The sequence below is a fragment of the Berghia stephanieae genome, chromosome 1, assembly GCF_034508935.2.
Source record: "Berghia stephanieae isolate SIO BIC M18660-M18661 chromosome 1, UCSD_Bste_1.3, whole genome shotgun sequence".
NCBI classification, from domain to species: Eukaryota; Metazoa; Mollusca; class Gastropoda; order Nudibranchia; family Aeolidiidae; genus Berghia; species Berghia stephanieae.
The window spans coordinates 33,162,438-33,175,859 of record NC_088360.1 but is presented as its reverse complement, the minus strand read 5'-3'; the positions used below and the strand labels follow the sequence as shown (position 1 = coordinate 33,175,859).

The following is a 13,422-nucleotide window of genomic DNA, read 5'->3' as shown; positions in this document are numbered from 1 at the left end:
ATAGAACAGTGGGTATTTTACTTAGACACATACCACCGATAGTAAAACCTGTGGAGTTCGCCATGTCTACCAATCACTGCCATTATTTACATTATGACGACTGTCCTAGAGGCGTGGCAGGCGTGGTTATCTAAGTGTCTATTGACTCAGAACATGTGGTAACTTTAAGAAAGGATGTTTACATTCTAAAAATAAACATTTAAGCATTTGATTGGTTGAAAATGAAAAGAGGGGGAGCCTAAATTTAAGGTGAAGGTCGTTTCATAATTACACACTCTCTTCGCTTAAATTACATTGTCTATTGATGTGTAATAGATTTTGGTGTAAAAATCAGATTATTGTGATGAGTAAATAAATGATAAAGTAACAGAAATGTATGTTTAATTAATCAAACCGTTTTCATATCCTTTCGTTCCTTGCTTTTGTATTGTTTCGTTGACATGATGATGTTGTAGTTTTGCATTTTAGGACTCTTTCGTGAATGAAAATTTTTAAAATCCACCACATGTTGAATTGTAAACAATGGCATCATCGACTGATACTTCCCAATGTGAAAATGATCTTCAATCTAAAGTTAAATTGGGCTTTGTTGACGAAATAGATTGGCGGCTTATGACTAGTAAGTTCTTTCCAAGTAAGGTGGGTGGTAAACCTGCCTGGCTTTCTCTTGATCCAGTTCCGGAATCAGAATTGGTAAAATGCAGTATTTGTGGAGGACCTACTGTTTTCTTGATGCAAGTGTATGCACCACTGAAGACCGATGACACCTTTCATCGAACCATTTTTATATTTGTATGTTTTCAAGATTCATGTGCCAAAGAAAACGGGAGTCAGAATTTTAAAGTTTTGAGATCTCAGCTTGCTTTGAAAAATGTCTTTTACAGCCAAGATCCACCCGATGAGGATCTCGACAGTGACGAAGATTGCAGTTCATTTCCTCACGCGAGATGCTTTCAAAATGTATGTACTGTGTGTGGTATTAAAAGCTCCAAGAAATGTGCAAAGTGTAAGAAAACATACTATTGTACGAGAGATCATCAAACTCAAGATTGGAAGTACCAGCATAAGAGATTGTGTGATGAAATAGCTAATCAAACCGACGACAAAATGGATGACGGTGAGTGGGTAAAAATAACTTTAAAAAATGATAATATTAATATATTATCCTCCCCCCACCTCTTTTTTTTTTAACTCTCTCTCACTCTCTCTCTCTCTCTCTCTCTCTCTCTCTCTCTCTCTCTCTCTCTCTTGGCATTTCTAGTTTCTAGACATTCTAGATAGCAAATTGTCATATTCGTCCCCACTCCGATCTCAAAAAGTGTCTAAAAAGAATAAATAATTAAAAACCAAACAAACAGAAATATTCAGAGAGCGATCAAATGGTCAGATAGAGGAGAAAAATAACAAACAATAATTTTTAAAAAAAGAAATTCAAATTCATGCTCAGAAACGGAACAAAAGGCCAAACAAAAAGGAGAAAAGAATAGACTCGCACAAAAAAAAAAAAAAAGAGGTTGGGGGAGGATGGATGGGACATTTATCCCTTGCAACGTTCTGTAAAATGAAGACAGAATTTTTTAAAAAAAGAAAAGAGGCGTAACCAGGATTCGAACCCACAACGTCGATTCTGGTAAAACTTCCAGGGGTTTGTTGAGTTAGTTTGGTTCTCACCCGCTCAGTAGTTGATACAACACAATAGACGCTGTCTTTTGTAATTTTCTCTGTTTTTATCTAGCAGGCGGTTTTGTAACATCAAAAGCTCTGGTGACTGGGATATGGGTCTTGCATTTTTGAAGATCTGCTAGTGATAGAACTTCATAAGAAAATCAAGTGATCTTGTAACTTATGAATTAAAAATACATATGTCTCTCTTCTTACGTCACAACATTCAAAGCTTACACTTTGCACTCAATAAACAGTGCCCCACATACACTACTCATTTTTTAAATAAGACTTAGATTAAGCTGAGTATGTGACATCAAGGACGTGATGCAAAATCCTGCTCAACAAGATAAAGTTAGCCATATTATAAGCACTTGTGTTGTTTTTTTTTTTTTTTTGTTTTGTACTTATGAGGATTAGCACTTTCAGATTGATGGAGGTTTCTTAAAATACCCAACAAAGGGGAAAAGCAACATTTCATATTTTTTCTGGTCGATCAAACTTTTTAGAATAATTGGTTTTCACTGCACTTTTCACCCATGGTTTATAATTTAACTAAATGTTTCTCTTATGCTATTTAGATCAAGGACATGGGTTGCTTTTTAAGGAGTATGAATTACTTGTGGAAGAGGAGGAAGTTGACTCAGAATCATCAAGGAAAAATAAATCTGACAAGGAAAGAATGGAGGAGTATAAGATGATGATGAAGGCATTAAAGATAAAAGGTTCTGTTGATGAAAGTGCCCAATATGCAGAAGAAGACCTTGACCAAGCTGCAACGGGGGAGACAGATGATGATAAATACTTTCTCCGCTTTAGAAAGAAGATTGAGCCAGAACCGACACAGGTACAATATAATATAAGTTACCTAATAGTTTAAGATAAATTCCTTCCAGTTAATATGAAAATCTACAATACCATATAAAGGGAGAATGTTCTAAGAATGATTATTTTTGTTACGGCTTTTTCAGCCCTGGATTGTTTGTGCTATATCGTATTTAAACATTTTTTAAAATATGAAATTTAATAAAACAAAAATTTCAAAACATATGACATACAAATAATTGTGGTAATGATGATATTGATGAGGACAGTGCATGACTCAAAAAAGAAAAATTATTTAAAATGGCCATCCCGCGATTCAAACTTGGTTTATCTAGATAACAGAAATCTTTGTCTACTGCACCACAGGGCTTCTTGTTTAATGACAATCTTTAACTGTATCATTTAAAATAAAACTTTTAAATAACATTTTCTGTCCCTCTTCCTCCCTCACACCCAAACACACACACACGCACATTTAATTGTTGGTTAGACAGTTCAAGAGGGAATGTAGTCTCTTTAGTTTAAGTGGTGGTGGTGACGATGGGTCAAACTAGCAGAGTCGTGAAGTGCGGTGGGGTTAATTGAGTTTCTGTGTATATATGTTATTAGTTGTTGTTTTAAGTGTACATTGGATTATTTTTGTGATGATGGACTCTATCAAGGAATAACATCATTTGTTATTGGGTATGGAATTATTGATTTGTACTAGTAGTGGTTTACACCATTTTATCACCAACAGATTTTCACACACACACACACACACACACATACCCCATTTTATGAAGGAATTATGGTAACTAATTTTGACACTTTATCAACAGCTTGTATTGCAAGATACAGCTGCTAGCTAGGTATCTAATTGTGATTCACCCATATGACTATGATCTTTAGGGTCATTTACTCTTCGCAATGAATGATGTAAAAATATGTTTGGTCTTGCGTGCTAGGGCATTCCTACCTGGGAGTTAGAAAAATGACCACAATGGTTTGTTTTTAAAACATAGTAGTAGTAGTAGTAGTAGTAGTAGTAGTTATTATAGTAATGATAATAAAAGGTGAAAGAAGTTTCCTACAATGTTTTTAGGCAACATATCTGAGTTGCTTAATTAAGGGGGGGGGGGCGACACTAGAAATGATTAATTTTGACCCAGTTTGCTAAAATTAGATTTCGGTGGGATGTTGTCATGCGACCATTTGTTTAAATCCTGCCCATTTTTAGTTTCAGTGAACTGATTTCATGAAAGAATATCAAATAGTCTTTATAACTAAGTAAAGGCAAAAACATCAATGAAAAGTAAAAACTCTCCTCCATCTTCATAAACCAATCACTTTGTTCTTAATTATGTCATGTGGTCCCAATCCAATCAGAGAGTGAGAGGAGAGTTTTTCCCTAAACTCGTTTACTTTGACTATTAAATGCGTTTTTCTCAAAACTGCAATTTTCGTCACTAAAAACCTATCTCCTCCCTCAGTTTTCAACCAATCTTCTTCAAACTTTCTACAAATGAGTGTCATACAATTACGCAGGTCCTCTAGGAGTAGGAGCCGGATTTTTGAAAAAAAAATTAATTCATGAGTAATTTGAAATTATGTAACTTTTTAGGATATTTCATCAAATAAAGAAAATGACCCTTTAGTGTCGCCGCCGCCCGTGACAGTGCAATTAAACTTATAAAAGCGTTGTATGTACAGTATCAGTTAAACCATGACTTTATTTTAGTCATGTAATTGTCTTGGCTTTCTTTTGGGGGGGGGGGGAGCTGTTTATTTGTCTTTGATTTGTTTTGGTTTGTTTTTGTTGTTTTGTTGTTTCTTTTTTCTTAATGGAGGTCATAAGTGTGTGAAGTAAAAAAAATAAAATTCAGTCCAAATGGGGGGGGGGGGGGGGGGGGGGGGGAGCGCACAAAATCTTTGTTCAAAAATATGTCAGTAAAGAATCCGTGACACATCTCTATTTCAAAGCATTTAAATCATTGTTCCCAGGTACTTCGATACTTGAGGGGTGGAGAGCCTCTCTGGGTGTCAGCATTTCATAAACCAGGTCAAGGGGATATTCCACAATGTTCTTGTGGCTCTGAAAGAATTTTTGAATTTCAAGTAAGTTTTGTTGTAATCATTCATCATTTTGTTTACTTCATGTACCATTATGAAATAATTTTTCCCTTTTGCTCTAATATTAATGACAATCATGTACAATAGCCTTACCTTATCTTCAGTGCTCTTATTTCCTTATATTCAATTGCCCAAATTAATTGGCAAAACTAACTTTCCCCATCTCTTAAATTTATCAGTTTACGACCTTGCCCATCCTGTTGTCTTCACCTTTTAATCCACTCATTTTATTGTAAATAGAAGTGGTGGATCTATATATATGGATTTTTTTAAAAAATTGGGGGGGGGGGGGGGGGGGGGGGATTGTTGTTTTTTTGTTTGTTTATTTTTTTTTTAGGCTGCAAAATTTTATTTACTACCTGGTTTTAGTAAATTCACATCAATTTAAAATCAAAACAGCGAGGGTGCTTATAATTCACTTTTGACTGACACCAACTCATCAGAGCTGATTTTTTATTTGATGTACAATTTTGCAAAGTACCCATGCATAATTATATGTGCTTGGTTGTCTTATTGCTTCTTTTTTTCTTTTTCTTTTTTTTTTTTTTGTCAAATAACAGGAGAAGTTAGATCAAATTTGCTGCAGATCAAATTTTTGTTTTTGTTTGTTTTTTCAATGTGGGTGAACAAAGCAAGCCAATCTAGAATAAGTATGGCTTTTCATGGTGCGCTTTCCACTGATGTTGTTAGGTCGCATCGAATTGACCAGAGAAGTAGAGTTCCTCTAGTGGTCACCTTCTTGTAAATTGTCGAGACTGAATTAGCTGGTATGCCAATTTCCTCTGCGATGATTTTCTGTCTCATGCCAGACTTTTCAATTGCATCAATCAGCTCGATCTTTCTTTTCAGCAATAGGGTTGTCAACCTTTTGTTTGTGATTGTAGTTAAAGACTTGAATTGAATGCTTGATAAAATTATACTAATTAAGAGGGTCATTAGATAGGATGGCCTGGGATTAGGAAAAAAATAATATGATAATCTTGACATGAAATTGCAATGATGTAAAATGTGAGATGGATAAATCAAAGCTATTCGATACTGCTAATGTACATTGTCCCCGTGTGGTGTCCGGGGTCCCTCAACTGAGAGGGTCAAGAATAGCCCAACGCCAAGCCAGCGTGTCGTAAAAGGCGACTATTGGTGTGTGATTCCTCCATCTTTGAGTCACCTGGTCCTCCAGGTTGTGGGGTTGGCAAAGGGTTAACACCCCTTTCCGTTAAACTCAATCCGTTTCAGAAACGCAGACAGACAAACCAAATCCTTTTTTTAGCTTGGGCGACCGAAGAGTTTCTGGAATTACAGAATTTATGAAGGACAACAGACAAAGCCGAAAGGACTCTGCTGACCCGATGACATCTTTGCCAAACAAGCAGCTTCGAATTGCGTTGTGGAACGTTCGCACCATGTATGAAGCAGGAAAAAGCTCTCAAGTTGTGACTGAAATGAGAAGATACAGGCTGCATATACTTGGAGTAAGCGAAACCCACTGGATACAATCCGGACAGAAACACCTCAAGTCTGGGGAGAAGATTTTATAATCAGGGAGAGGGGACGGGATTCTGACACAGGGAGTAGGAATAATTCTAAGCAAGTTTGCCCAGAAGTCACTGAGAGGATGGGAACAACACGGAGAAAGGATCATCATGGCGTCCTTTACAACACGGAGTAAGAAGATCAGCATGAACATTGTACAGATCTATGTCCCAACAAATGATGCAATAGATGAGGACAAAGATACATTTTATAGTCTGCTACAACAAGTCATTAACAAGTTGCCAAGGAAAGACATCAACATATTGATGGGAGATGCTAATGCAAAAGTGGGACAGGATAACGTAGGTTATGAAGGTATCATGGGACGTCATGGCATGGGAGAAATGAACGATAATGGAGAGAGATTTGCAAATTTCTGTGCATTCAACAGTTTGGTGATTGGAGGATCAGTGTTTCCCCCATAAGAGGATCCACAAAGCAACTTGGGTCTCACCAGATGGTGTGACAGAGAATCAGATTGATCATTTTTGTATCTCTCGAAGATTCAGACGTTCATTGGAAGATGTGACAGTACGGAGAGGGGCAGATGTTGGATCAGACCACCACCTGCTATTGGCAAAGCTTAAGCTCCGACTCAGAAAACATGGGACCAGATCACATACAAGAAGAAAATTCGAGGTGAATGCACTTGATGGGGAAAAGAATGAGGAATTCAAACTACAATTAAGTAATAGATTCCAACCTCTTACTGAGCTCGAGGAGGACATAGATGTAGAGTCACATTGGGCAAAGATCAAGGAAGTCTACATAACAACTTGCCACGAGGTATTGGGGGTAAAGAAATCGGAACATAAAGAATGGATAAGTCCAACCACCTTGGACCTTATTGAAAAGAGGAGAACAAGGAAGGAACAAGTGAATGCAAGCCGAACAAGGGCTTCAAGACTGGATGCACAAGAGCAGTATCGAGCCATAGCTAAGGAAGTCAAAAGATCTGTGAAGAAAGACAAGGAAGCATTCATGAACAGACTTGCAGAGAAAGCAGAAGCAGCAGCGACAGGAGGACACATGAGGATCCTTTATCAAACTACCAAGACACTTGCTGGAAAATATGGGAAACCAGAGATACCAGTCAAAGACAAAGATGGGAAAACTATTTTTGGAAAAGAGGCTCAATCTGAACGATGGAGGGAACATTTCAACTGCCTTCTGAACAGACCACCACCAGACAACCAGCCAGAAATTTTGCCTGCAAGGAATGAGCTACCAATTAGCTGTGATCCACCATCGATAGCAGAGATTGTGGGTGCCATTAACAAGATGAAAAGGGGGAAAGCTGCTGGACCAGACCAGATTCCACCGGAGGCTCTAAAAATTGATGCGGAAAGAAATGCTGAGGCCCTGCACCCACTATTTGAGAGAATCTGGAATGACGGGATATTCCCAAAGGATTGGAAGGAAGGACATCTTATCAAGCTTCCAAAGAAAGGGGACCTCAGTAATTGTAATAATTATCGAGGCATCACTCTTCTTTCTATCCCAGGAAAGGTTTTCAACCGTATTATTTTAGAGAGAATTAAGAATGCAACAGATGCTAAACTGCGGGACGAACAGGCAGGTTTTCGGAAAAAACCGTTCAACCACCGACCAGATTGCCTCTCTGCGAGTCATAGTGGAACAGTCTATAGAATGGAACTCTCCTCTTATTGTCAACTTTCTGGATTACGAGAAGGCTTTCGACAGTATTGACAGAGCAACATTGTGGAAAATTCTGGCACATTATGGACTCCCTGAAAAGATAGTAAACCTCATTAAGGAAATGTATGAAGGATCAAGTTGCAGGGTTGTACATGAAGATCAGCTTACTGACAGCTTTGAAATTAAGACTGGTGTCAAGCAGGGATGCTTGCTCTCACCATTCCTGTTCATCCTTGCCATTGATTGGCTAATGAAGGAAACCTCCAAAGGGAGAAGAAATGGGATATAGTGGACCCCCTGGACACAGTTGGATGATCTGGATTTTGCAGATGATCTGGCTCTTTTGTCCCACACCCAGGACCAGATCAAGCAAAAACCACAATTATAAACAGCCTCTCGGAATCAATTGGTCTAAGAATTCACCCTGCAAAGTCAAAGGTGTTGAGGATAGGTACGCGTCAAAGGGAGCAGATCAAAGTAAAAGATCAGGAACTCGAAGATATAGACACTTTCTGCTATCTCGGAAGTATAATTGACAAGGATGGAGGCACGGAAGCAGAGGTGAGAGCACGAATAGGAAAGGCACAGGCTGCATTCACATCTTTGAACAGAGTTTGAAGAACTAAAGATATCTCCCTTCGACTAAAGCTAAGACTTTTCAACTCAAACGTGAAGTCTGTCCTACTGTATGGATGTGAAACTTGGAACGCATCACAGGCATGTATAAGGAGGGTACAGATTTTCGTAAACAGGTGCATGCGTAAGTTACTCATAATAAAATGGATGGATAGAATAAAAAATGAAGAAGTATGGAAAAGAACACAGCAGAAACCAGTGGGAGAGGAAATAGGAAGAAGACGATGGAGGTGGATTGGACACGCTTAGAAAGAATGACTCAACTATAACAAAGAAAGTATTGGACTGGAACCCTCAGGGCAGAAGATCAAGGGGAAGGCCATGAGGAACATGGAGAAGAATTAAAGAAGCTGATATACATAGAAGTGGTAAGACCTGGAATGAGATAAAAAAAAAGTTAGCCCAGGATAGAGAAGGATGGAAACTGTTTGTCTGTGGCCTATACCCTGACCCAGGGTGAAAAAGGCAATGATGATGATGATGAATGTGCATTGAGCAAGGATGTCAGGCAAAGCCAGACATCACATTGGTGAGCGCCAAACATTCACAGATTTCATAACCAATGAAAATTCTTACTGGTAGATTTTTTAACCAATGGAAATACTTGTTTGTATGTGATTTTATTGTGGTCATGAGTGATAAGAACATCGACTTATGTGGAGTGGGTTTTTTTTTTACCAGTGATATATGGGAAGAAGGGGGAGGGACCAAGAAATAAAATCCACTTGGGTAAAAATCGACTGAAGCAACGTCGACATATCCAGAGTGCACAGTAGAATTTTTGTTCAGTTGTGAAATCATCTTTATCTGTCGTTATTAGGATTGTTTTGGGTCTTGTTGTTTATTTTTACATAGAAAATGATTGGTTTGTTCAGCTTGTACTTTTTATTTTAATTGTATTTCTTTGAATTTGTTCAGGTTGGGAAGTCTAGGGATTATGAAATCATAAGATGTCAAGGATTAAACTGAAATATATACACTACCATGTTATTGGCTCCACAAGCTTCCACTATCTTTTTTAACGGAATTTTTTTTTTTTTAATCTTCACCAGGTTATGCCCCAGTTATTGAATCATTTGAATGCTGGAAGTCTGGACTGGGGAACGTTATGTGTGTATACTTGTGCAGAGAGCTGTGATATTGGAAATGAATATCGTGAAGAGGTGCTTTGGAAGCAGGACTTTTATAATGTTAAACGAAATTAGAAATTATGCTTTTGTCAATACTAAGATTCCCCCATATTGGAAACTATGAAAAGGAATGTAACGTGTTAATGTATTTGGTAAAATGCCTAAAGTGTCACAGTGGTTGAGTGCTCTAAATGATAACTATTGTAATTTGTTAGCTAAAATCACATGCGAGTCATGTGACTGTTTTAGGGAACTAAATTATATATAAATCGACTCCTTTAACCTTTTAATGCATGGAGTGCAATGATAGTTCGTAGTTTCCATTTCAAGGATAAGAATTTGTGAACATGAGAAAGAAATGAAATTCCCAGTTTTAACGTGTCGTTGCAATATTTTACATCAATGAATGGGTGCAATGTCAATTCATGATAATGATAACGTTTTTAAAAAATAGGGTGTGCGTAGTGATGGAAAGAAGGGGTGGGGATGTCTGATGTTGAAAATTACTTTGTTATCTGGGGTGTTATTCCAGGGGTTTCAAGATGGTGGGAAAATGGGTTAGTGGTGAGACCCGTGAATAAAATGATGCGATGCACGGACAAATGTCAAGGCTATGGCACGTCCCAATCATGTTAGAATGTGTATTTTTTCTGTTGATTAAGAGTTGACCAGTTACACTTTCACTCTCCGATGTGTATTGTCATTTGTTTGACCGAAAACAGTGCTCATACACCATTTTCCATTTGCTTAAACTATGTCCACACCACTGTTCACTCATAGTCTGACATTAGGACTTATAGTTTAGGTTAGTGCGGTGCCTAGTGAGTTGTCATTAGTTGTGCTAACAACAAAAAAATTATCCCGTAAGTTAAATTATTGAATACAACACACGATTTGCTTTCTTTAGTCTTGTTTTTTGACATAATTTTTTTTATTCAGATTTGTCGCAAGTCTAAGGTTCTTCCTTTGTGGTTTATGGCTTTATGTCTCAATCTTGTCCCAGTTCTTGGCTATTTTGAAAATCTCGTGGGGAATCCCTCAATATCATCGAGGATTTGCAGCTTGACATCAATGGTGTAGACTTACTTTTCTTGATCGGGGTAGACATCTCGGGTCAAACTTGATTCGTCAGCAGTCTGTAATGCAAGTACAGACTTGGCTCAGAAGTACTGTCCCACCCCTCTCCCCCTTTGAATTTGACTGTAAATTCTTGAGCCACATATCATACCCTGAAAGACCTAGGGCAAGTTAGTAAGCATTGACACAGACCATGTAACGATACACCCTGTGTACACATTTATTGAGTGCATACACTATTTCTTGGTTTGGTCATCTGTATAGGTAGAATGAAGTTGACGTCACTCAGTTCTTTGTTATTGCTTTTTGCCATCCGCGTTTATGAGTAATTCTCACTAAACTGTATTAACCGGACTTTTAACGTTCACTGTTCCACATTATTTTATGTGTTGGTCCATTATACTTCTGGATGACAATGTTGTGAGCTTCTTAGCCAAGCGCATACTATCTATTGTAACAAATTGTGATTGTATGAGCCTCTCAGAATTACAGACTTTTTCAAAAAAATCTTCAGTATGAGTGTCAGGCTTAAGCGATTTCCAGATTAGCTGTCTTTGTCCCAATTGGAAAAGTTCCAAATTTCGAGGTCCCAATAATATGTTTTTAGCTTTTTTATTTCTGGTATTCAAGATTGTTTTAGTCACCCAGGGGTTTGTAATGTGAATACCATAATTATATTTTAATTAAGATATTTATAACCATAATAGAGGTATTTTTGAAAATAAGTCACTTGTTATGCAAGTAAACTTTTATGGAACTATAAAAATGAACATTGATTGAGAAGATCATTGTTTTAACTTGATAGTTATTTTAGTTTTCCCACATTTTGTATCCATAGATCAACATATCTTTTAATTTTCAGTTTTATATTTGATGAAATGGACATAACCTGATCCTTTATCTCTGATCTGTTTTGCTTGCTTCCAGTCAGGAGGCTGTTGATCTATATCAACAGCCTCTTGACTGGAAGTAAGAGAGCTGTGATATTGGACTAAAGGAGCTATTTATAAAATATTTATCCTTGAAATATATATTATATATGTAGGATGAAACATTTCTGTGACATCCTGTACTGGTGTGCATTTAAGTGCAATAAAAGAATATTAATACTATTCCAGGATTTCCTATAATGTTAAGTTGTAAGTGAATTTTAACCATTTGAATTGGGAATAAATTTGGCGGGGATTCTTTGTCATTGTCTGAGTGTATGGTTATAAAGTTTTTCATTTTGTGTGTCTATATCATTTGGGTTTTTCCTTCCCATTTACTTACAATTAAATGAACGTACCATGTCTTGTATACCTCTCTATCTCTCTTCCAACTTGCTTTTTGTCATTGTCTTGGAATGAGATTACTTGATTTGGTCTTTTCCTTCGTCAGAGTCTTTGGCTGAGAGGGAAACAGTTAAATCTATAGTTAAAGTTTTGGGAGATGATATTTTTTTTTACTCATAAATCATCTCTCTGTAATGTATTGTGCAGCTGTGTGGTGTAGTGATATGACACTCGCTTTTGGTTCCAGCATCCCTCTGCACATAGTTGAGTCCTTGGAAAAGACACTTTACTCACATCTCTTACAGTACTCGGGTGTAAAATGAAAATGTGGCTGTTAACAGCATTGTCTCTATCCGCAAAAAATTGTAATATTGCCATGGATCAAAGTCTGCCAGTTGTAGCCAGCGGGCCAGCCTATCAAAAAAATTTCGAACTGGCCTTCCTGGCCAATTGAAAGTTCTGCCAGCAGGAGTAGTAAATTGCCGGCCTGATTTTGCCGTGTCAAACATTTTCCCGTGATAAGCGCCCATGCCACTAAACTATCAATTTTGTCACCTGTGTTCAGGTTGATGAGTTTTGGTGATACTCCCATTTGTATGACGTTGGCATAGACAGGCTAATGTTAAATGTAACGGAAAAGGATTTGGCCAAAAAAATATTAATTATCCTTTGTGTGTGTGTGTGTCTTTGTTTATTTCTCACTATCCATGTATCACACTGTGGCAGGTAAGATACCAGCCTTCATACTTTCAACGCAAAAGATTTCCAAAGAGAAAATTTGCAACACATTTATATAGATAATATTTCATTCCTTTTCATATTTTAACTTACTTTTGCCTTGATGAATCAAATCATGTGATATTGACTGTAGTCTAATAGACTACAATGATGTCCATGGTCGACTGTCTATTTTATATTTAGACCAATGAAAGTTTTATTGAAACTCACACAAATTGAACCAACCAAACAAACAAAGGAGAAAGTGCATTCTGATGAATCACATTATTTCAGTCAGTTACAATGCCAGCAGAATAACGTTTGACTCCACTATATTTTCTTATCATTTTTTATTCTTTGACCCAAACCCTTCTATTTCGAGTCTCCGTTCACTCGCAAGCGGATTAGATTAAGTTTTTTGGGGGTTTTTTAAATAGTTTTTCCTCTCAAAAATATGTACTTCCGATGATCTGCACTTATCTTATATTTTTTTTAAGCCATTGTCAATAGCAACAGGATACTTTTTGTCATTGGTATTGGTAACCGACTTATTTTCCTTCCCAATTGAAGCGCCCTCAATCTTAAAATAGCTGCTATCTTGTCAACGCTATGATGTAACCTAGTAACTACATTTCAGACTAAGGTTGAAGTCCTGCCTCAGCAAATGCCTAAAATTTTACCAACCTTAGTCCGAATTTTAGTCTAGGACTTACTTAGCTCACATGAAATCCAATTTTTTCAAGTCCTTGACTAAAGTCAGAGACTAAGCTCTAGTCTGCGTTCATGCAAACGGTCCC

The 13,422-nt window shown here is 37.3% G+C and overlaps 1 protein-coding gene across 1 annotated transcript; it reads left to right on the top strand.

Annotated features, from left to right (window-relative positions):
* The first annotated feature begins 405 nt into the window (after positions 1-405).
* Positions 406-11,824, top strand: LOC144972329 (programmed cell death protein 2-like). The gene is made up of 4 exons (XM_078913426.1): positions 406-1,117; positions 2,244-2,509; positions 4,471-4,584; positions 9,480-11,824. Exons 1-4 carry the CDS (start codon positions 523-525, stop codon positions 9,630-9,632), a joined length of 1,128 nt encoding a protein of 375 aa, XP_078769552.1. The 5' UTR covers positions 406-522; the 3' UTR covers positions 9,633-11,824.
* The last annotated feature ends 1,598 nt before the right edge of the window (positions 11,825-13,422 follow it).